This window comes from Balaenoptera borealis (genome assembly GCF_965194805.1).
Source record: "Balaenoptera borealis genome assembly, chromosome: 12".
In the NCBI taxonomy this organism is placed as follows: domain Eukaryota; kingdom Metazoa; phylum Chordata; class Mammalia; order Artiodactyla; family Balaenopteridae; genus Balaenoptera; species Balaenoptera borealis.
Genome location: NC_138869.1, coordinates 35,793,501 through 35,816,024, shown reverse-complemented (window position 1 = coordinate 35,816,024; position 22,524 = coordinate 35,793,501). Strand labels below are relative to the sequence as shown.

General features: G+C 39.0%; 1 protein-coding gene across 1 annotated transcript in view; it reads right to left on the bottom strand.

Annotated features, from left to right (window-relative positions):
* Window positions 1-22,355, bottom strand: part of DNAH12 (dynein axonemal heavy chain 12) — a 238,068-nt gene extending 215,713 nt beyond the window's left edge. The window contains exons 1-2 of the mRNA XM_082344611.1: window positions 21,534-22,355; window positions 9,182-10,292 (exon numbers count right to left, since the gene is read on the bottom strand). Coding sequence (XP_082200737.1) covers window positions 9,182-9,351 — 170 coding nt within the window. The 5' untranslated portion in view covers window positions 9,352-10,292; window positions 21,534-22,355. The remainder of the gene's footprint in view (window positions 1-9,181; window positions 10,293-21,533) is intronic.
* Window positions 22,356-22,524: the final 169 nt, after the last annotated feature.

Here is a 22,524-nt window from a genome sequence, read left to right as displayed (position 1 = left end):
GGGGGCCACTCCTTATCACGGTGCGCAGGCCTCTCACTATTGCGGCCTCTCTTGTTGCGGAGCACAGGCTCCAGACACGCAGGCTCAGTAGTTGTGGCTCACGGGCCTAGTTGCTCCGCGGCATGTGGGATCTTCCCAGACCAAGGTTTGAACCCGTGTCCCCTGCATTGGCAGACAGATTCTCAACGACTGCACCACCAGGGAAGCCCCCATGGCTCTTGTTGAACTATGGTTTTCTCAGGGTATATGCCCAGTAGTGGGATTGCTGGGTCGTATGGTAGCTCTATTTTTAGTTTTTTAAGGAACCTCTATACTGTTCTCCATAGTGGTTGTATCAATTTACATTCCCACCAACAGTGCAAGAGGGTTCCCTTTTCTCCACACCCTCTCCAGCATTTATTGTTTGTAGATTTTTTGAGGATGGCCATTCTGACTAGTGTGAGATAATATCTCATTGTAGTTTTGATTTGCATTTCTCTAATGCTTAATGATGTTGAGCATTCTTTCATGTGTTTGTTGGCAATCTGTATATCTTCTTTGGAGAAATGTCTATTTAGGTCTTCTGCCCATTTTTAGATTGGGTTGTTTCTTTTTTTGATACTGAGCTGCATGAGCTGGTTGTAAATTTTGGAGATTAATCTTTTGTCAGTTGCTTCATTTGCAAATATTTTCTCCCATTCTGAGGGTTGTCTTTTCGTCTTGTTTATGGTTTCTTTTGCTGTGCAAAAGCTTTCAAGTTTCATTAGGTCCCATTTGTTTATTTTTGTTTTTATTTCCACTTCTCTAGGAGGTGGGTCTAGAAGGATCTTTCTGTGATTTATGTCATAAAGTGTTCTGCCTATGTTTTCCTCTAACAGTTTGACAGTGTCTGGCCTTACATTTAGGTCTTTAATCCATTTGGAGTTTATTTTTGTGTATTGTGTTATGGAGTGTTCGAATTCCATTCTTTTACATGTAGCTGTCCAGTTTTCCCAGCACCACTTATTGAAGAGACTGTCTTTTCTCCACTGTATACTCTTGCCTCCTTTATCAAAGATAAGGTGACCATATGTGCGTGGGTTTATCTCTGGGCTTTCTATCCTGTTCCATTGATCTATATTTCTGTTTTTGTGCCAGTACCATACTCTCTTGATTACTGTAGCTTTGTAGTATAGTCTGAAGTCAGGGAGCCTGATTCCTCCAGCTCCATTTTTCGTTCTCAAGATTGCTTTGGCTATTCGGGGTCTTTTGTGTTTCCATACAAATTTTGAAATTGTTGGTTCTAGTTCTGTGAAAAATGCCAGTGGTAGTTTGACAGGGATTGTATTGAATCTGTAGATTGCTTTGGGTAGTAGAGTCATTTTCACAATGTTGATTCTTCCAATCCAAGAATATGGTATATCTCTCCATCTATTTTTATTATCTTTAATTTCTTTCATCAGTGTCTTATAGTTTTCTTCATATAGGTCGTTTGTCTCTTAGGTAGGTTTATTCCAAGATATTTTTGGTGACCTCGTAGAATGAGTTTGGGAGTGTTCCTCCCTCTGCTATGTTTTGGAAGAGTTTGAGACGGATAGGTCTTAGCTCTTCTTTAAATGTTTGATAGAATTCACCTGTGAAGCCATCTGGTCCTGGGCTTTTGTTTGTTGGAAGTTTCAATTTCAGTGCTTGTGATTGGTCTGTTCATATTTTCTTCCTGGTTCAGTCTTGGAAGGTTGTGCATTTCTAAGAATTTGTCCATTTCTTCCAGGTTGTCCATTTTATTGGCATATAGTTGCTTGTAGTAATCTCTCATGATCCTTTGTATTTCTGCAGTGTCAGTTGTTACTTCTCCTTTTTATTTCTCCTTCTCCTCTAATTCTATTGATTTGAGTCTTCTTCCTTTTTTTTAGATGAGTCTGACTAATGGTTTATCAATTTCGTTTATCTTCTCAAAGAACCAGCTTTTAGTTTTATTGATCTTTGTTATCATTTCCTTCATTTCTTTTTCATTAATTTCTGATCTGATCTTTATGATTTCTTTCCTTCTGCTAACTTTGGGGTTTTTTTGTTCTTCTTTCTCTAATTGCTTTAGGTGTAAAGTTAGGTTGTTTATTTGAGATATTTCTTGTTTCTTAAGGTAGGACTGTATTGCTGTAAACTTCCATCTTAGAACTGCTTTTGTTGCAGCCCATAGTTTTTGGGTCGTCGTGTTTTCATTGTCATTTGTTTCTAGGTATTTTCTGATTTCCTCTTTGATTTCTTCAGTGATCTCTTGGTTATTAAGTAGTGTATTGTTTAGCCTCCATGTGTTTGTATTTTTTACAGATTTTTTCCTGTAATTGATATCTAGTCTCATAGCATTGTGGTTGGAAAAGATACTTGATATGATTTCAATTTTCTTAAATTTACCAAGGCTTGATTTGTGACCCAAGATATGATCTATCCTGGAGAATGTTCCATGAGCACTTGAGAAGAATGTGTATTCTGTTGTTTTTGGATGGAATGTCCTATAAATACCAATTAAGTCCATCTTGTTTAATGTATCATTTACAGCTTGTGTTTCCTTATTTATTTTCATTTTGGATGATCTGTCTTTTGGTGAAAGTGGGGTGTTAAAGTCCCCTACTATGATGTGTTACTGTCGATTTCCCCTTTTATGGCTGTTAGCATTTGCCTTATGTATTGAGGTGCTCCTATGTTGGGTGCATAAATATTTACAATTTTTATATCTTCTTCATGGATTGATCCCTCGATCATTATGTAGTGTCCTTCTTTGTTTCTTGTAATAGTCTTTGTTTTAAAGTCTGTTTTGTCTGATATGAGAATTGCTACTCCAGCTTTCTTTTGATTTCCATTTGCATGGAATTTCTTTTTCCATCCCCTCACTTTCAGTCTGTATGTGTCCCTAGGTCTGAAGTGGGTCTCTTGTAGACAGCATATATACGGGTCTTGTTTTTGCATCCATTCAGCCAGTCTATGTCTTTTGGTTGGAGCATTTAATCCATTTACATTTAAGGTAGTTATCTATATGTATGTCCCTATTACCATTTTCTTAATTGTTTTGGGTTTGTTATTGTAGGTCTTTTCCTTCTCTTGTGTTTCCTGCCTAGAGAAGTTCCTTTAGCATTTGTTGTAAAGCTGGTTTGGTGGTGCTGGATTCTCTTAGAATTTGCTTGTCTGTAAAGGTTTTAATTTATCCATCAAATCTGAATGACATCCTTGCTGGGTAGAGTAATCTTGGGTGTAGGTGTTTCTCCTTCATCACTTTAAATATGTCCTGCCACTCCTTTCTGGCTTGCAGAGTTTCTGCTGAAAGATCAGCTGTTAACCTTATGGGGATTCCCTTGTGTGTTACTTGTTGTTTTTCCCTTGCTGCTTTTAACATTTTTTCTTTGTATTTAATTTTTGATAGCTTGATTAATATGTGTCTTGGCGTGTTTCTCCTTGGATTTATCCTGTATGGGACTCTATGTGCTTCCTGGACTTGATTGACTATTTCCTTTCCCACGTTAGGGAAGGTTTCAACTATAATCCCTTCAAATATTTTCTCAGTCCCTTTCTTTTTCTCTTTTTCTTCTGGGACCCCTATAATTTGAATGTTGGTGCGTTTAATGTTGTCCCAGAGGGTCTGAGACTCTCCTTAATTCTTTTCATTCTCTTTTCTTTATTCTGTTCTGCAGTAGTTATTTCCACTATTTTATCTTCCAGGTCACTTATCTGTTCTTCTGCCTCAGTTATTCTGCTATTGATCCCTTCTAGAGAATGTTTAATTTCATTTATTGTGTTGTTCATCATTGTTTGTTTGCTCTTTAGTTCTCCTAGGTCCTTGTTAAACGTTTCTTGTACTTTCTCCATTCTATTTCCAAGATTTTGGATCATCTTTACTATCATTATTCTGAATTCTTTTTCAGGTAGACTGCCTATTTCCTCTTCATTTGTTAGGTCTGGTGGGTTTTTGCCTTGCTCCTTCATCTGCTGTGTGTTTCTCTCTCTTTTCATTTTGCTTAACTTACTATGTTTGGGGTCTCCTTTTCTCAGGCTGCAGGTTTGTAGTTCTCGTTGTTTTTGGTGTCTGTCCCCAGTGGCTAAGGTTGGTACAGTGGGTTGTGTAGGCTTCCTGGTGGAGGGGACTAGTGCCTGTGTTCTGGTGGATGAGGCTGGATCTTGCCTTTCTGGTGGGCAGGTCCACGTCTGGTGGTGTGTTTTGGGGTGTCTGTGGCATTATTATGATTTTAGGCAGCCTCTCTGCTAATGGATGAGGTTGTGTTCATGTCTTCCTAGTTGTTTGGCATAGTGTGTCCAGCACTGTAGCTTGCTGGTCGTTGAGTGAAGCTGGGTCTTGGCGTTGAGATGGAGATCTCTGGGAGATTTTCACCATTTGATATTACATGGAGCTGGGAGGTCTCTTGTGTACCAGCGTCCTGAACTTGGCTGTCCCACCTCAGAGGCGCAGCCCTGACGCCTGGCTGGAGCACCAACAGCCTGTCATCCACATGGCTCAGAATAAAAGGGAGAAAAAAAAGAAAGAAAGAAAGAAGAAGATAAAATAAAATAACACAAAATAAAATAAAATATAGTTATTAAAATAAAAAATAATTATTAAGAAAAAAAATTATTAAGTAAAAAAAAAAAAAAGAAACGGACAGACAGAACCCTAGGACAAATGGTCAAAGCAAAGCTATACAGACAAAATCACACACAGAAGCATACACATACACACAAAAAGAGTAAAAGGGAAAAATATATATATATCGTTGCTCCCAAAGTCCACCTCCTCAATTTGGGATGATTCGTGGTCTATTCAGGTATTCCACAGATGCAGGGTACATCAAGTTGATTGTGGAGATTTAATCCGCTGCTCCTGAGGCTGCTGGGAGAGATTTCCCTTTCTCTTCTTTGTTCGCAAAGCTCCTGGGTTTCAGCTTTGGATTTGGCCCCGCCTCTGCGTGTAAGTCGCCTGAGGGCGTCTGTTCTTCGCTCAGACAGGATGGGGTTAAAAGGAGCAGCTGATTTGGGAGCTCCGCCTCACTCAGGGCGGGGCGGGGGGGAGGGGAGGGAAGGGTATGGATGCGGGGAGAACCTGCGGCGGCAGAGGCCGTCATGACATTGCACCAGCCTGAGGAGTGCTGTGTGTTCTCCTGGGGAAGTTGTCCCTGGATCACAGGACCCTGGCAGTGGCAGGCTGCACAGGCTCCCAGGAGGGGAGGTGTGGATAGTGACCTGTGCTGGCACACAGGCTTCTTGGTGGCTGCAGCAGCAGCTTTAGCGTCCCATGCCCGTCTCTGGGGTCCGTACTGATAGCCGCAGCTCATGCCCGTCTCTGGAGCTCCTTTAAGTGCCGCTCTGAATCCCCTCTCCTCGCGCACCAGGAAACACAGGGGCAAGAAAAAGCCTCTTGCCTCTTCGGCGGCTCCAGACCTTTTCCCGGACTCCCTCCTGGCTAGCTGTGGTGCACTAGCCCCCTTCAGGCTGTGTTCACGCTGCCAACCCCAGTCCTCTCCCTGGGATCCGACCGAAGCCTGAGCCTCAGCTCCCAGCCCCCACCCACCCCGGTGGGTGAGCAGACAAGCCTCTCAGGCTGCTGAGTGCTGGCCGGCACCGATCCTCTGTGCGGGAACCTCTCCGCTTTGCCCTCCGCACCCCTGTTGCTGCACTCTCCTCTGTGGCTCCGAAGCTTCCCCCCTCCGCCACCCGCAGTCTCCGCCCGTGAAGGGGCTTCCTAGTGTGTGGAAACCTTTTCTCCTTCACAGCTCCCTCCCACTGGTGCAGGTCCCGTCCCTATTCTTTGTCTCTGTTTTTTTTTTTTCTTTTGCCCTACCCAGGTATGTGGGGGAGTTTCTTGCCTTTTGGGAGGTCTGAGGTCTTCTGTCAGCATTCAGTAGGTGTCCTGTAGGAGTTGTTCCACATGTAGATGTATTTCTGATGTATTTGTGGGGAGGAAGGTGATCTCCGCGTCTTACTCTTCCGCCATCTTAAAGCTCCTTACAATGAGGTATTAACTCACGCCAGTCAGAATGGCAATTATCAAAAAATCTACAAACAATAAATGCTGGAAAGGGTGTGGTGAAAAGGGGACCCTCTTGCACTGTTGGTGGGAATGTAAATTGATACAACCACTATGGAAAACAGTATGGAAGTTCTTTAAAAAACTAAAAATAGAACTACTATATGACACAGCAATCCCACTACTGGGCATATACCCTGAGAAAACCATAATTCAAAAAGAGACGTGTACCACAATGTTCGCTGCAGCACTATTTACAATAGCCAGGACATGGAACCAACCTAAGTGTCCATCGACAGATGAATGGATAGAGAAGATGTGGCATATATATACAATGGAATATTACTCAGCCATAAAAAAAAACGAAATTGAGTTATTTGTAGTGGGGTGGATGGACCTAGAGTCTGTCATACAGAGTGAAGTAAGTCAGAAAGAGAAAAACAAATACCATATGCTAACACATATACATGGAATCTGAAAAAAAAGGTATTGATGAACCTAGGTGCAGGGCAGGAATAAAGAGATAGACATAGAAAATGGACTTGAGGACATGGGGTGGGAGGGCGAAGCTGGGGCTAAGTGAGAGTAGCATTGACATACATATACTACCGAATGTAAAATAGTTGGCTGGTGGAAAATAGGGGAGATCGGCTCGGTGCTTTGCGATGACCTAGAGGGGTGGGATAGGGAGCATGGGAGGGAGGCTCAAGAGGAAGGGGATATGGGGACATATCTATGCATATGGCTGATTTGCTTTGTTGTGAAACAGAAGCTAACACAGTATTGTGAAGCAATTATACTCCAATAAAGATCTATTAAAAACAAAATTCCTAAAGCTTTCTCACATGGAAAGAGCAGTCTAGCTCTCAGTGATCAATACTTTGAAGGAGTTTGCCTTATACTTTGGTATGCTAGTTGGCACTAGCTACCTTGCACTGTAATGATCCCAACATAAATATGCCTAACTTCCTTGAGCTTTTTATATATAAATGTCACCCTTTAATATAGCAATAATTTCCTGGAGTGTGTTTTCTCCTACTGATATAAATAAAAAGAGCTGAGAAGAATGTAAGAGCTAGCATTTTCACTCCCTGTTTTTGCTTTCTGTGTTAACAATCAAAAACAGATAAATAAACAAAAGTGGATAATTTCAAAGTACTGTGTAAGAGACTACATATGGTGAAGGAGAGAAAGGCTGGTCTGAATCAAGAGGGAGGTAGTGGCCAAGGAAGAAGTGGCTCATTCATGGGAATCTGGAAAGCTATGAAACAATTTTCGATCTTTGCTCAGCCAAGTGTTCCCAGGAACTGGTCCCAGCAGAGGGCTCAGTTCTACCTAGGACTCCTTACATCCCACCTTACTCCTGGAACGCTCTATCCACAGACCTCACCTGATAATACTCTTCCCCAGGTCCCTGATACTCTAGTGACATTGACCTTTGTCAATTCCTAGAACACACTGAAAGCATTCACATTTCAGGGCTTTCGTGTTTGCTATCCCCTTTGCTACAGTGGTGTTCTCATGTTTATTTAAATGACAAGCTTCTTATTCTTTAGATCTCTCTATTATCATCTCCACGGGACTTTCCTGCAATGTTCCTAGAAACAACTTCCCTGTCACTCTCTATCTCACTATTTTATTTCTTCATAGTATCTATCACCATCTAAAGGGTTAACATACTTTTTTTTAAAATATGTTTACTATCTGCCTCCTCCCACCAGAATATAAGCTTCTGAAAGACTAAAGTGCTTTCTGTTGTGTTCTCTGTGGTCTTTCTAGTAAAAAGCACAGTGTCTGGATAACAGTAGATATTTAATATCTGTTAAATAGATGTAAGAGAATATGTAGACAGGGTTAAAGCTGCACAAAGGGGATTAGGAGAAAGCTTTCCAGAGGAGGTGATTCATAAATTAAGCCTTGAATAAATTGTATAAGTATTCAGACAGACTTTTCAGTGAAGGAAACTGCAGGGAGCAATTGTGAAATTTATTTTTCACTAAATGTAAAAATATGGAACTGCAAGTAGTTCAACATGGCATTCTGAGATTATGAAAGGTTTTGGAGCAAGAACAATATGTAAGTCCTAAGGAACCCCTTTTTCTATTCTCTAAGTCCACTGAAACATTGATTAGAGTCTTAGAAATTAAAGGGGTAAAGGGTATCTAACAATACATATACTGCCATTAGTTAATATACCTTATAATTTTGGATTTAAATATGATTAGAAGATTGACAGACTAATAATAATGTAAATTTAAAGAAGTTACATGATTAACAGACCTGTTTAATTATAAGGAAAGTAAAATCAGCAAAAACTTAAATTATTTTAACTAGCAACAATATGATCATCAACAATGTAACAGAGAGTAAAACTTAGTCAGTTGCAAAAATATGTATAAAGGAGGCACACCAAAGAGGGAAAGAGAATGCAGAAAGAGAAGCAGAAATCCACCAGAGAGAAATTCCCTGTTTTACAGTTCAGTGTTAGGTTCAAAGCTTACAGATGAGCTCAATGTCTTTTTCTTCTTATTTATCCCCAGAGCCCAGCAGAGTCAGGTACCTAGGAAATTCTCAGTAACTGCTGAATTGACTGAACCATCCTTATCAGTGCCTTTGGTAGCTGGTACCTAAATTAGTTTTAATTTCCACTAAATTGGAGGGGAAAGGGTAGGATGTTAGACTGTATTTTCTTTTGTAGAGAAAAAATTTTAAGTACAAGTAGTTTCAAGATATTTTATTAAGTATTTGCTCCAGTGCAATGCTATTTGTAGAGGCCCAGTTACTTGCTTTTACTTTCAGGGACCAGTATGGTTATAATATATCACAAGGAGGAATAGCGTGGTGTTCAAAGTATGTGAACTCTAGGACCAGACTGTCAGGGCCTAAACTCAAGCTGTGAGACCTTCAGCAAGTTACTTAACTTCTCTGCACCTCAGTTTACTCATCTATAAATAGAAATAACAATAGTACCCATCGTATAGGGTTGTTGTGAGAAGTATAGGTAAAACAATAAAAACAATGCTTAGAATAAACACTGTAAGCACTATATAACATTTACTATCATTACAATTACTTTTTCAATTGTTTTCCTACTTGAATTTGAAGATGATATTTTGACCATGAACAACCTAAATAGTTAAACTTTTTATGAGAATACAAACACTAATTATTTCACTCAAATTCCAAACAAGGATTATTTACTAATATGCTACTTACACTAACTGATTAATTGTCTTCTGCTGCTCCTTGGATCTTCTGTAACTCAGCAGCTTACTTTGTGCTGGTGCGTCAACACCCATGTCTTCTGGGGGACGAACAATGGGAGGTAACTTCAAGTTCAGAGCCTCTTTTTCTGCTGCAATGGCAGCTTTGTTTGTATCTGACATCTTGGTCCCCTAAAGATTAAAATATACTCTGAGGAGAAAAAGTCCGTAAAGCCATTATTGTAAAAGCTAGCCTCGATATATTCATTACATATCAATACCAAAAATTCTAGGCCTCTTTATATCTTTTTCCCAAGGATGGCAGTTGAGATAAATGGTTAGGGATTCCTGTTAGAGCTCTACCATTCATTGCTATGAAGAAATGAAGCCAGTCACTTCCCGGTGAGTGAGGGCTTCAGTTTCCTCATGGCTGAAATTAAGGAACTGGATTAGATGCTCTCTAAATACCTGTACAGTTCTAAAATTTTGAGTTCAAATTTTCCCTAAGAAGCAAATCACAACAACAACAAAATCCAGTTGTTGAGGTATAATCCCTCTCCCCAAAAAGCTGATACTTTAACATCATTAACATTTTTAAACATCACTATTGTATCTTAGTTTTGCTACCTTCCTAGAAAGCCATACTATGATCAAACAAAAATAGGCATACTAAGTGCATAAGAAATCTAAAATGTCATATAAATGCTGAATAATTAACCGTGATATCAACTGCATATGCTGCAGATGCCCACACAATTTGGAGATTCCTGCCTTGAAAAAGACAGTTTCTGCTGGCGCCCAGTTCAAAATCTCCTGCCCTGGGAGAGGGGTGAAGAGAAACGCTGAGGACACGAAAGTACCCCTCCGATTGTTTTCACTACTTCCCGGCTGCTCAGATAAGAGGGGAACGTTCAGTGAACTTCTCCAATGGTGAAAGGAAGAGAGAAAACAAGGGTTGAAACCTCCGGAACGCTCTACGTCCTACGGGGTCCTGCCGAGCTGGGCAGTCGCCTGCCGCGTAGAAACAAAGTTGTCGCCATAGAAACTGTCGCGGTCGCAACTGGAGAGACTGGGTAAATGTTGCCTGGAGAGGCAGTTGCTGAGCTGCCACAGATTAGGATTACCTGTCACAACAATAATTCATTACTCGAGTAAATGGAGGGTCGGTGAATGAGACTTTTTTACCTAACTGTCTTCCCTTAGAAAGGGCACGGAATCAGGATCTTCAAATTGTGGAAAACTGCAAGACTGGAGATTTGGATCCGTTGGAAAATAGATTTATATAAACACTCTCAAGGAGGATCAAGTCTTCAAGTGTCCCCCTAGCGACTTCCCTGTAAATATTATAATTAATCAAGATTTTAATTTATCTTGTTTCTCTATTCAGTATTTGTTTAGACAGCACTTCTTTCAGAAAATTTTTGGCAGAGAAGATTAAGCTGTGTAAATTTTTTGAGTATGCATGAGGAGAGAAATGTGAAACTTTGCTATTTGAGGCTGCACAATGGATACTCCATCTAAATGATAATAGCCCACACAAATACCATGTGCATAAATAAAATTGGTAGATAAATAAATCCTGGTGGTGTATTAATGGCATTTTCATTCAATAAATATTTGAGGGGCTTCCCTGGTGGCGCAGTGGTTGAGAATCTGCCTGCTAATGCAGGGGACACGGGTTCGAGCCCTGGTCTGGGAAGATCCCACATGCCACGGAGTGGCTGGGCCCGTGAGCCACAACTACTGAGCCTGCGCGTCTGGAGCCTGTGCCCCGCAACGGGAGGGGCCGCGATAGTGAAAGGCCCGCGCACCGCGATGAAGAGCGGTCCCTGCACCGCGATGAAGAGTGGCCCCCGCTTGCCGCAACTGGAGAAAGCCCTCGCACGAACCGAAGACCCAACACAGCCAAAAATAAATAAATAAATAAATAAAGTAGCTATTAAAAAAAAAAACACGCAGCTTTCAAAAAAAAAAAAAAAATATTTGAGCATCGTCTATGTGCCAGTCAGCATGTAAAGAATTTTTTTTTAATGAGAGTACAGCCTACACTATAGTGTCTGGCAAACAGTTGTTCCTCTAAAAATGTCATTTGAGTCAGTGAATGAACAAATTGAAATTCCTCCTAGCTTGTAAAAACAAACTATCTTTCTGTGGAAAACAAAACACTTGTATGTGATTTTTTTGTCACAGTGTCTTTTAAAAAATTTTTATTGAAATATAGTTGATTTACAATGTTGTGTTAGTTTCAGGTGTACAGCAAAGTGAGATATATATATATATATTCTTTTTTAAGATACTTTTCCATTATGGGTTATTACAAGATATTGAGTATAGTTTCCCATGCTATACAGTAGGTCCTTATTTGTTATCAATTTTATATATAGTAGTGTGTATATTTTAATCACAAACTCCTAATTTATCCCTCCCCCCACCTTTCCCCTTTGGTAACCATAAGTTTGTTTTCTATGTCTGTGAGTCAATTTCTGTTTTGTTAATAAATTCATTTGTATCATTTTTTCAGATTCCACATATAAGCAATATCATATGATATTTGTCTTTCTGTGATGGTTTTTTGACATGTCAATTTGGTTAGGCTAAACTACAGAACTGAACGGAGGACAGTATTATATCATGCACTCACCTTCTCCCAGTTACTCAATCAAACACTAATCTAGGGCTGCTGTGAAGACATTTTCCAGATGTAATTCAAGACCCCTGTAAATTGATGTTAATCTAGGGAGGTTATCTGTGTGGGCCTCACTCAATCAGTGGAAGTCCTTTTAAAAAGTTTTAGACATGCCCTGAGTTAGACTCCAAACAGCAGCTAGGTGTACAGGTGCTCTCCCCTCTCTGGCTCTTTCCTTCCTGACAGCCTGCCGCTACAGATTGTGGACTTGCTTCACGAGCCCCCACAGTTACATAAGCCAGTTCCCTGTAAGAAACCCTATATATAAACATACAAACAATGGATACATATAGGGTATACATATAATCTACTGGTTCTGCTTCCCTCATTAGATCCTAACTAATACAATGTACATCTTTTTTTCAAATAGCTTTTTATAGGTATAATTTACATACTATAGAATTCACCATTTTAAAGTATACAATTCAATGCGTTTTTTAGTAAATTTATACAGTTGTGCAACCATTACCAAGATCCAGTTCTAAAAAATTTCCATCACTGCAAAAAGTTCCCTTGACCTCATATACAGTCAATCCTCACTCCCACCTCCAGTCCTAGGCAAGCACTGATTTGCTTTTGGTCTCTATAGGTTTACAACTTATGAAAATTTCATATAAATGGAATCATGTATTATGTGGTCTTTTGTGTCTGGCTTCTTTCACTTAATAATGTGTTTGATGTTCATCTAGATGTAGTATGTGACAGAAGTTCATTCCTTTTTACTGATGGATAGTCTTCCATTATATGGATATATCATATTTGGTTTATTCATTCACAAGTTGATGGACATTTGGATTGCTTTCAGTTCGGGGCTATTATGAATAATCCTTCCATGAACATTTGTGTGCAAATCTTTGGATGAACATACATTTTCATTTCTCATTGGTAGGAATTGCTGGGATAAATGATAAGTGTATGTTTGACCTTTTAAGAAACTGTCAAACTGTTTTCCAAAGTGGCTGAAAGATTTTACATTTCTACCAGAAAAATATAAGCGTTCCAATTTCTCCACATCCTTGCCAACACTTGGTATTGTCTATCCTTTTTATTCGAGGTATTTGAATGGGCATATAGTGGTATCTCATTGTGGTTTTAATTTGCATTTCCCTAAATGCAAATATGTTGAATATCTTTTCATGGGCTTATTATCCATTAACATATCTTCTTTTTTGATGAAATGTCTACCTAGATCTTTTATCCATTTTTAAATTGGAATATTTCCCTTTTTATCATTAAGTGGTAAGAGTTCTTTACATTCTGGATACAAATCCTATATCAGATAATTTGCAAATATATTCTCTTGGCCTGTAGCTTGCCTTTTCATTTTCTTAATGGTATCTTTTTTTTTAACATCTTTATTGGAGTATAATTGCTTTACATTGTTGTGTTAGTTTCTGCTGTATAACAAAGTGAATCAGCTATACATATATATATATCCCCATATCCCCTTCCTCTTGCATCTCCCTCCCACCCTCCCTATCCTACCCCTCTGGTGGTCACAAAGCACTGAGCTGATCTCCCTGTGCTATGCGGCTGCTTCCCACTAGCTATATACTTTACATTTGGTAGTGTATACATGTCAATGCCACTCTCTCACTTCGTCCCAACTTACCCTTCCCCCTGCCCGTGTCCTCAAGTCCATCCTCGACATCTGCGTCATTATTCCTGTCCTGCCCCTAGGCTCTTCAGAACCATTTTATTTTATTTTTAGATTCCATATATATGTGTTAGCATATGGTATTTGTTTTTCTCTTTCTGACTTACTTCACTCTGTATGACAGACTCTAGGTCCATCCACCTCACTACAAATAACTCAATTTCATTTCTTTTTATGGCTGAGTAATATTTCATTGTATATATGTGTGACATCTTCTTTATCCATTCATCTGTCGATGGACACTTAGGTTGCTTCCATGTCCTGGCTATTGTAAATAGAGCTGCAATGAACATTGTGGTACATGACTCTTTTTGAATTCTGGTTTTCTCAGGGTATATGCCCAGTAGTGGGATTGCTAAGTCATATGGTGGATCTATTTTTAGTTTTTTAAGGAACCTCCGTACTGTTCTCCATAGTGGCTGTATCAATTTACATTCCTGCCAACAGTGCAAGAGGGTTCCCTTTTCTCCACACCTTCTCCAGCATTTATTGTTTGTAGATTTTTTGATAATTGCCATTCTGACCAGCGTGAGTTAATACCTCATTGTAGTTTTGATTTGCATTTCTCTAATGATTAGTGATGTTGAGCATCCTTTCATGTGTTTGTTGGCAATCTGTATATCTTCTTTGGAGAAATGTCTATTTAGGTCTTCTGCCCATTTTTGGATTGGGTTGTTTGTTTTTTTGATATTGAGCTGCAGGAGCTGCTTGTATATTTTGGAGATTAATCCTTTGTCAGTTGCTTCATTTGCAAATATTTTCTTCCATTCTGAGGGTTGTCTTTTCGTCTTGTTTATGGTTTCCTTTGCTGTGCAAAAGCTTTTAAGTTTCATTAGGTCCCATTTGTTTATTTTTGGTTTTATTTCCATTTCTCTAGGAGGTGGGTCAAAAAGGATCTTTCTGTGATTTACATGATAGAGTGTTCTGCCTGGTTGCGTTTTTCTAAGAATTTGTCCATTTCTTCCAGGTTGTCCATTTTATTGGCATATCGTTGCTTGTAGTAATCTCTCATGATCCTTTGTATTTCTGCAGTGTCAGTTATTACCTCTCCTTTTTCATTTCTAATTCTATTGATTTGAGTCTTCTCCCTTCTTTTCTTGATGAGTCTGACTAATGGTTTATCAATTTTGTTTATCTTCTCAAAGAACCAACTTTTAGTTGTATTGATCTTTGCTATTGTTTCCTTCATTTCTTTTTCATTTATTTCTGATCTGATGTGTATGATTTCTTTCTTTTTGCTAACTTTGGTGGTTTTTTGTTCTTCTTTCTCTAATTGCTTTAGGTGTAAGTTTAGGTGTTTATTTGAGATTTTTGTTTCTTGAGGTAGGATTCTATTGCTATAAACTTCCCTCTTAGAACTGCTTTTGCTGCAGCCCAAAGGTTTTGGGTCATCGTGTTTTCAATGTCATTTGTTCCTAGGTATTTTTTTATTTCCTCTTTGATTTCTTCAGTGATCTCTTTCTTATTTAGTAGTGTATTGTTTAGCTTCCATGTGTTTGTATTTTTTTACAGTCTTTTTCCTGTAATTGATATCTAATCTCATAGCATTGTGGTTGGAAAAGATACTTGATACGATTTCAATTTTCTTAAATTTATCAAGGCTTGATTTGTGACCCAAGATATGATCTATCCTGGAGAATGTTCCATGAGCACTTGAGAAAAAAGTGTATTCTGTTGTTTTTGTATGGAATGCCCTATAAATATGAATTAAGTCCATCCTGTTGAATGTATCATTTAAAGCTTGTGTTTCCTTATTTATTTTCATTTTGGTTGATCTGTCCATTGGTGAAAGTGGAGTGTTAAAGTCCCCTACTATGATTGTGTTACTGTCAACTTCCCCTTTTATGGTTGTTAGCATTTGCCTTATGTATTGAGGTGCTCCTATGTTGGGTGCATAAATATTTACAATTGTTATACCTTCCTCTTGGATCGATCCCTTGATCATTATATAGTGTCCTTCTTTGTCTCTTGTAATAGTCTTTATTTTAAAGTCTATTTTGTCTGATGTGAGAATTGCTACTCCAGCTTTCTTTTGATTTCCATTTGCATGGAATATCTTTTTCCAACCCCTCACTTTCAGTCTGTATGTGTCCCTAGGTCTGAAGTGGGTCTCTTGTAGACAGCATATATACGGGCCTTTTTTTGGTATCCATTCAGCCAGTCTATGTCTTTTGGTTGGAGCATTTAATCCATTTACATTTAAGGTAATTATCAATATGTATGTTCCTATTACCATTTTCCTAATTGTTTTGGGTTTGTTATTGTAGGTCTTTTCCTTCTCTGTGTTTCCTGCCTAGAGAAGTTCCTTTAGCATTTGTTGTAAAGCTGGTTTGGTGGTGCTGGATTCTCTTAGAATTTGCTTGTCTATAAAGGTTTTAATTTCTCCGTTGAATCCAAATGAGATCCTTGCTGGGTAGAGTAATCTTGGTTGTAGGTTTTTCCCTTTCATCACTTTAAATATGTCCTGCCACTCCCTTCTGGCTTGCAGAGTTTCTGCTAAAAGATCAGCTGTTAACCTTAGGGGGATTCCCTTGTATATTATTTGTTGCTTTTCCCTTGCTGCTCTTAATATTTTTTCTTTGTATAATTTTTGATAGTTTGATTAATATATGTCTTGGCATGTTTCTCCTTGGATTTATCCCCTATGGGACTGTCTGCATTTCCTGGACTTGATGATTTCCTTTCCCATATTAGGGAAGTTTTCAACTATAATCTCTTCATATATTTTCTCAGTCCCTTTCTTTTTCTCTTCTTCTTCTGGGACCCCTATCATTCGAATGCTGTTGAATTTAATGTTGTCCCAGAGGTCTCTGAGACTGTCCTCAATTCTTTTCATTCTTTTTTCTTTATTCTGCTCTGCAGTAGTCATTTCCACTATTTTATCTTCCAGGTCACTTATCCGTTCTTTTGCCTCAGTTATTCTGCTATTCATTCCTTCTAGAGAATTCTAAATTTCATTTATTTTGTTGTTCATCATTGTTTGTTTGCTCTTTAGTTCTTCTAGGTCCTTGTTAAACATTTCCATTCTATTTCCAAGATTTTGGATCATCTTTACTATCATTAGTCTGAATTCTTTTTCAGGTAGACTGCCTATTTCCTCTTCATTCGTTTGGTCTGGTGGGTTTTTACCTTGCTCCTTCATGTGCTGTGTATTTCTCTCTCTTCTCATTTTGCTTAACTTATTGTGTTTGGGGGTCTCCTTTTCGCAGCCTGCAGGTTCGTAGTTCCCGTTGTTTTTGGTGTCTGCTCCCAGTGGCTAAGATTGGTTCAGTGGGTTGCATAGGCCTTCTGGTGGAGGGGACTGGTGCCTGTGTTCTGGTGGATGTGGCTGGATCCTGTCTTTCTGGTGGGCAGGACCGTGTCCGGTGGTGTGTTTTGGGCTGTCTGTGACCTTTTTATGATTTTAGGCAGCCTCTCTGGTAATGGTTGGGGTTGTGTTCCTGTGTTGCTAGTTGTTTGGCATGGGGTGTCCAGCACTGGAGCTTGCTGGTCATTGAGTGTAGCTGGGTCTTAGCATTGAGACAGAGATCTCTGGGAGAGCTCTTGCTGACTGATATTACATGGGGACAGGAGGTCTCTGGTGGTCCAATGTCTTGAACTTGGCTCTCCCACCTCAGAGGCTCAGGCCTGACACCTGGCCGGAGCACCAAGACGCTGTCAGCCACACAGCTGGGCTCCGAGGGCTTCGCACTCTCTGGATCTGGCGGGCCTCAGTCAGGACCCTCAGCTCCTGCTCCAGGAGTGGCCACTGCAGGTAGAGGGCTCGTGTTGGGGCCAGACTCGATGTCCCGACTGCTGCCTGAGGCAGGTTCACAGCCCTCGCCTCACGTGGCCGGAGCTGGGGCCCGGGCTAGACCCATTTTCTTAATGGTATCTTTTGAAGAGCAAAAGTTTTTAATTTTTATAGAGTCAAACAGGATATTTTTTCTCTTATGGATTATGATTTTGAAGTTACTATCTATGAAAGATAGATAAGATCATGAAGTTTTTCTGTGTTTTCTTCTACTTATAGGTTTTACATTTAGGTCTATAATACATTTAGAGTCAGTTTCTGTATGTCATGAGAGGTACAGATTCAAGTTTATTTTTTTGCATATAGATATACAGTTGTTCCAGTACCATTTATTGAAAAGTCTGTCCTTTCCTCACTGAATTGTCTTGACATCTTTGTTGAAAACTCAATTGACCATAATGTAAGGGTTTATTTCTGGACAATCAATTCTGTTCCTTTGATCTACATGTCTATCTTTATTCCAGTACCACAGTGTCTTGATTACTGTAGCTTTAGTAAAAATGGTTCTACAGTTGACTCTTAAACAAGACAGTTTTGAACTGTCCACTTGTACACAGATTTTTTTCACTAAATGTATGCTACAGTACTACATGATCCCTCGTTGGTTGAATACGCAGATGCTCAACAGCAGATCTGGAGGGCCGACTATAAAGTTATACACGGATTTTCAACTGCACTGGGGCAAGGAGGCAGGTTGGTGCCCTTAACCCCACACATTGTTCAAGGGGTTAGTCCTCAAACTTTGTTCTTCTTTTATAAAAAGAGTAATTTGGACTATTCTAGGTCCTTTGCATTTCCATATAAAGTTTAGGATCAGCTTGTCAATTTCTGCAAAAGAGCCATCTGGAATTTTATTAAATATTTTGCTTTGAAAGAAAGGAAAAAAATGTTAATTATCGCTACATATTTAATTTGCAGCTTAAAAGCATTCCCTTGAAGGGCTCTACTTCTGAATCTAAGGGTTAGAAATAGTATTTATAAGCAGATAAGTATATTTCACGAAGCCTTATTTTTTAAGGTTTTTTAAAATATAAATTCATTTATTTTAGTTTTGGCTATGTTGGGTCTTTGTTGCTGTGCGCAGGCTTTCTGTAGTTGCAGTGTGTGGAGGCTACTCTTTGTTGCAGTGTGTGGGCTTCTCACTGCGGTGGCTTCTCTTTGTTTCAGAGCACAGGCTCTAGGCGCACGGGTTTCAGTGGTTGTGGCTCACAGGCTCTAGAGCACAGGCTCAGTAGTTGTGGTTCATGGGCTTACTTGCTCCGCGGCCTGTGGGATCTTCCTGGACCAGGGCTCGAACCCATGTCCCCTGCATTGGCAGGCAGATTCTTAACCACTGCACCACCAGGGAAGCCCAGGCTTGATTATATAAAAGCACTTATGGATAATGACACCAAAATATGATTCTCCAATACTATACAAAAAGTTTTTTTCTATTTCTTAATAGAAATGATGAAGATGCTAAGAGAACTTATGAGACTAAATTACTATGCTTTAAACTATGTATTGTTATTTCAAAATTAAGAATGGGAGTGCAGGAAAAAGAAATGAGTCCATATGCTTAAGAGTTCTTTATGGAGCTAAACTGTGTTATGTTTTACATAAGTTCTTTGACTGAATTGTTTTTCTTCGAACTAAGTTTTTGATTGCTGTTATAGTAACATTAATTATACTTATATTAAGTGATATTGTTGTATCTCAATTTTAAAAATGAAAAAAATGATATAGCTGTATCATATATATACTATGCTATATAGTATATTAATACATAATGTAATCATAAATTATGATAAATATTTTTAAATATAAGAAACAAATAGCACTGTTGGTGGGAACGTAAATTGATGCAGTCACTATGGAAAACAGTATAGAAACAGAAGTTCCTCAAAAAATTAGAAGTAGAACTACCATATGATTCAGCATTCCACTTCTGGTTATATATACACACAAAGGAAACAAAATCAATATCCCAAAAATGTCTCTGCACCCCCATGTTCAGTGCAGCATTATTTACAATAGCCAAGACATGGAAACAACCTAAATGTTAAGTGTCCATCAATGGATAAATGGGTAAAGAAAATGTAAGATATATAGATATAGATATGATATAGATATATAGATACAGATATATAATGGAATATTATTCAACAATAAAAAAGGAGATCCTGCCATTGTGACAACATGGATGGACCTCAAGGGCATTATGCTAAGTGAAATAAGTCAGACAAAGACAAATACTGTATGATTTCGATTATATGTGGAATCTAAAAAAAAATTAATTCATAGATACAGAGAACAGATTGGTGTGGGGGGAGGGTTGGATGGAGGAAATGGATGAAGGTGATCAAAAAGGTAAAAACTTCCAGTTATAAGATAAACAAATTCTGGGGATATAGTGTACAACATGGTGACTACAGTATATGTTGAAGTTGCAAACAATAGATCTTAGAAGTTCTCATCACAAGAAAAAAAATTGTAACTATTGAGGTAATGGATGTTAATTAAACTTACTGTGGTAATCATTTGGCAATATATACCTATATCAAATCATTATGCTGTACACCTTGGACTAATACAATGTTATATATCAATTATATTTCAGTAAAACTGGAAAAAATAATTTAAAAAGAAACAAACAAATAGAAGAGATTGATTCCCTTAAACAGAAAGCAAATAGAAATTATTAAATTTTGGGGACTTCCCTGGTGGCACAGTGGTTAAGAATACCCCTGCCAATGCAGGGGACACGGGTTCAATCCCTGGTCTGGGAAGATCCCACATGCTTCAGAGCAACTAAGCCTGTGTGCCACAACTACTGAGCCCACATGCCACAACTACTGAAGCCCGCATGCCCTAGAGCCCATGCTCCGTGACGAGAAGCCGCCACAATGAGAAGCCCGCTCACCGCAATGAAGAGTAGCCCCTGCTCACCGCAACTAGAGAAAGCCCATGTGCAATGAAGACCCAATGCAGCCAAAAAAAAAAAAAAAGAATTTATTAAATTTTGAATATATGAGAAAATAGATTACCCTGAAGTGACATCACCAAAACTACTCAAAATTTCTGAGTGCTATCCCTCAAAATTACAGTTTCATGTTGACCTTAAGTTAAAAAAGATAAAAGTATATTAATGATCTATGCCAATGTTATTAACTAAGTGAGGGTAATTACGAGAAACTTGTCTTCACACACTAATTCCTGCAGATATATGTATAAGTAATAAAAATAACTCCAACAACCGTAACTTTTGATTAGTGAAAGTTAGCTTGTGTTTCTTGGTATGAATTGAGAATGGATGAATAAAATGATTTCTATTAGACGCTTCTCCTTTTGGCATGAGGAAAAGCATAGTATTGGTTCAGTCTTGTAATCTCAAATTTTAATTACATAATTATAATGTATATAATTTATATACATAATTGTGCTACAGTTTAGCCTCATAAAATAAACACACCATTTATTATTTTTAAGTCTGTTGAGTTCAGATTAAACTTTCTTTGGGAAGTTGTGACACTTTCAGAACACTTGCAGATACTTTCTCCTGAAAGAACTTACTAAAGATAATGTAAGATAATGAAAAGAGGAAGGTACTGAACCATGGGTATACTACATTCCTATTTGTGCAAAAAAGTGGGGGGAAGGGTATAAATTCGTAAATGTTTGTGCATGCATAGGAGTCAGAGGCGGGAAGATTACCTTTTTTTCACTACGAATATGTTTTTACTCTTCGAAAAAATTAAAATATCAAAAAAAAAAAAACCTAAAAGAAAGTATGACACTTCAAGGTATGTGTCTCAAACTCGGATTAAGACTGCTACAGTGCTACAGAGTTAAATTAGATCAGCTTGCTTGAAGGAAAGTCATTTTCTAATAGGACTTTTTTTTTTTTTTTTTTTTAGCCTCCCGGAGCGGGTTGCAGGATCTTAGTTCCCAGACCAGGGACTGAACTCTGGGCCTCAGCAGTGAAAGCCTCGAGGTGTAACCACTGGACCGCCAGGGAATTCCCACATTTTCTAATAGGGCTTTTATCTTTCAGCTTATTTAAGATTGAGTTCTGCAAAGATGCATGAAGAAAAATGCCATTTCAAAATTTATATTTGCTAATGTGGGTACTATGATACTATGAACTGGAGTACTGAGACTTATTTTGTTAAGTCAACTGATACAATGTAATGACTTTTACCCTACACTGTAGCCCCAGATTACATACATACCACCAGGCATCCAGTTACCTTGTCAAATGCTTGCTGCGTGGGGAGAGGGGAGGACAGGAATATACATTTCAGATGACTGCAAAATTCATCCTTCTTTTAGAAAAGGCTTATTTTCCTCACTGTAAGCCAGGGGAAAGGGTATGGCTTATTATTAGATACCCAATAAATAAACATTCTAGTTGTAGGAGACGGGAAAGTACATACAAACATCACTTATCGAGAGAAGCGAATTCTCAATTTGTTCTTTGAATCTTCAAGAGTTTTTTTTTTTCCTTCAGTTAATCACAGAGTATTAATTATATTCAACACAAACTCTGTTTCTTGAAATACTTTCTTCATTTGGCTTTCAAAGAAGCTACATTTCTCATATCCTCTTACTTACTGGCTATTCTCAGTCTCCTGTCATTCATTCAGCAATGTCTGTTTGGTCTTGAGCAGGTAACTTAATCTCTCTGGTCCTCACATCCGTAAAAGACGTTTTTAGCACAGTCACGGCTCACTAACTGGGAGCTACTATATATCGTTCGTAGTTACGACCACAAAAGCTCTGCTCCGCGCGCCGGCGCTGGCTAGGCCTGAGGTGAACCCACCACACCTCGGAAGAGGGTGAGCAACCTCGGGAATGCTGTGGAGAAGTGAGCAACACTTTCCACACCCGAAGCCAGGCTGGCAATCCGGCTGGAGTTCCCTACGCCCTCGCGCGAGGAAGCCCCAGAAGGCACGGAGTTAACAACCAGGAACTGCGCCAGCCTCCTCCGGGGAAGCGAAACCCGTGACACCACCCCAGCCAGTTCCGTCTTGGGCGCGCCTTCGCTTCCGCCCGCTAACTGCACTTTCGATAAAACCATGGAGTCTAATATTTCCCTCTGGAACTTCTATATTTTCTTCATTTTTCCAGTCTTATTACTCTGGTTATAGATAAAAATTAAGCTGGGATGGATTAGAGACAGGAGTGGCTATGGAAAAAAGGAGCTGGTGAGCGGGCCTGGCGAAAGTGCGTGGCGGGAGC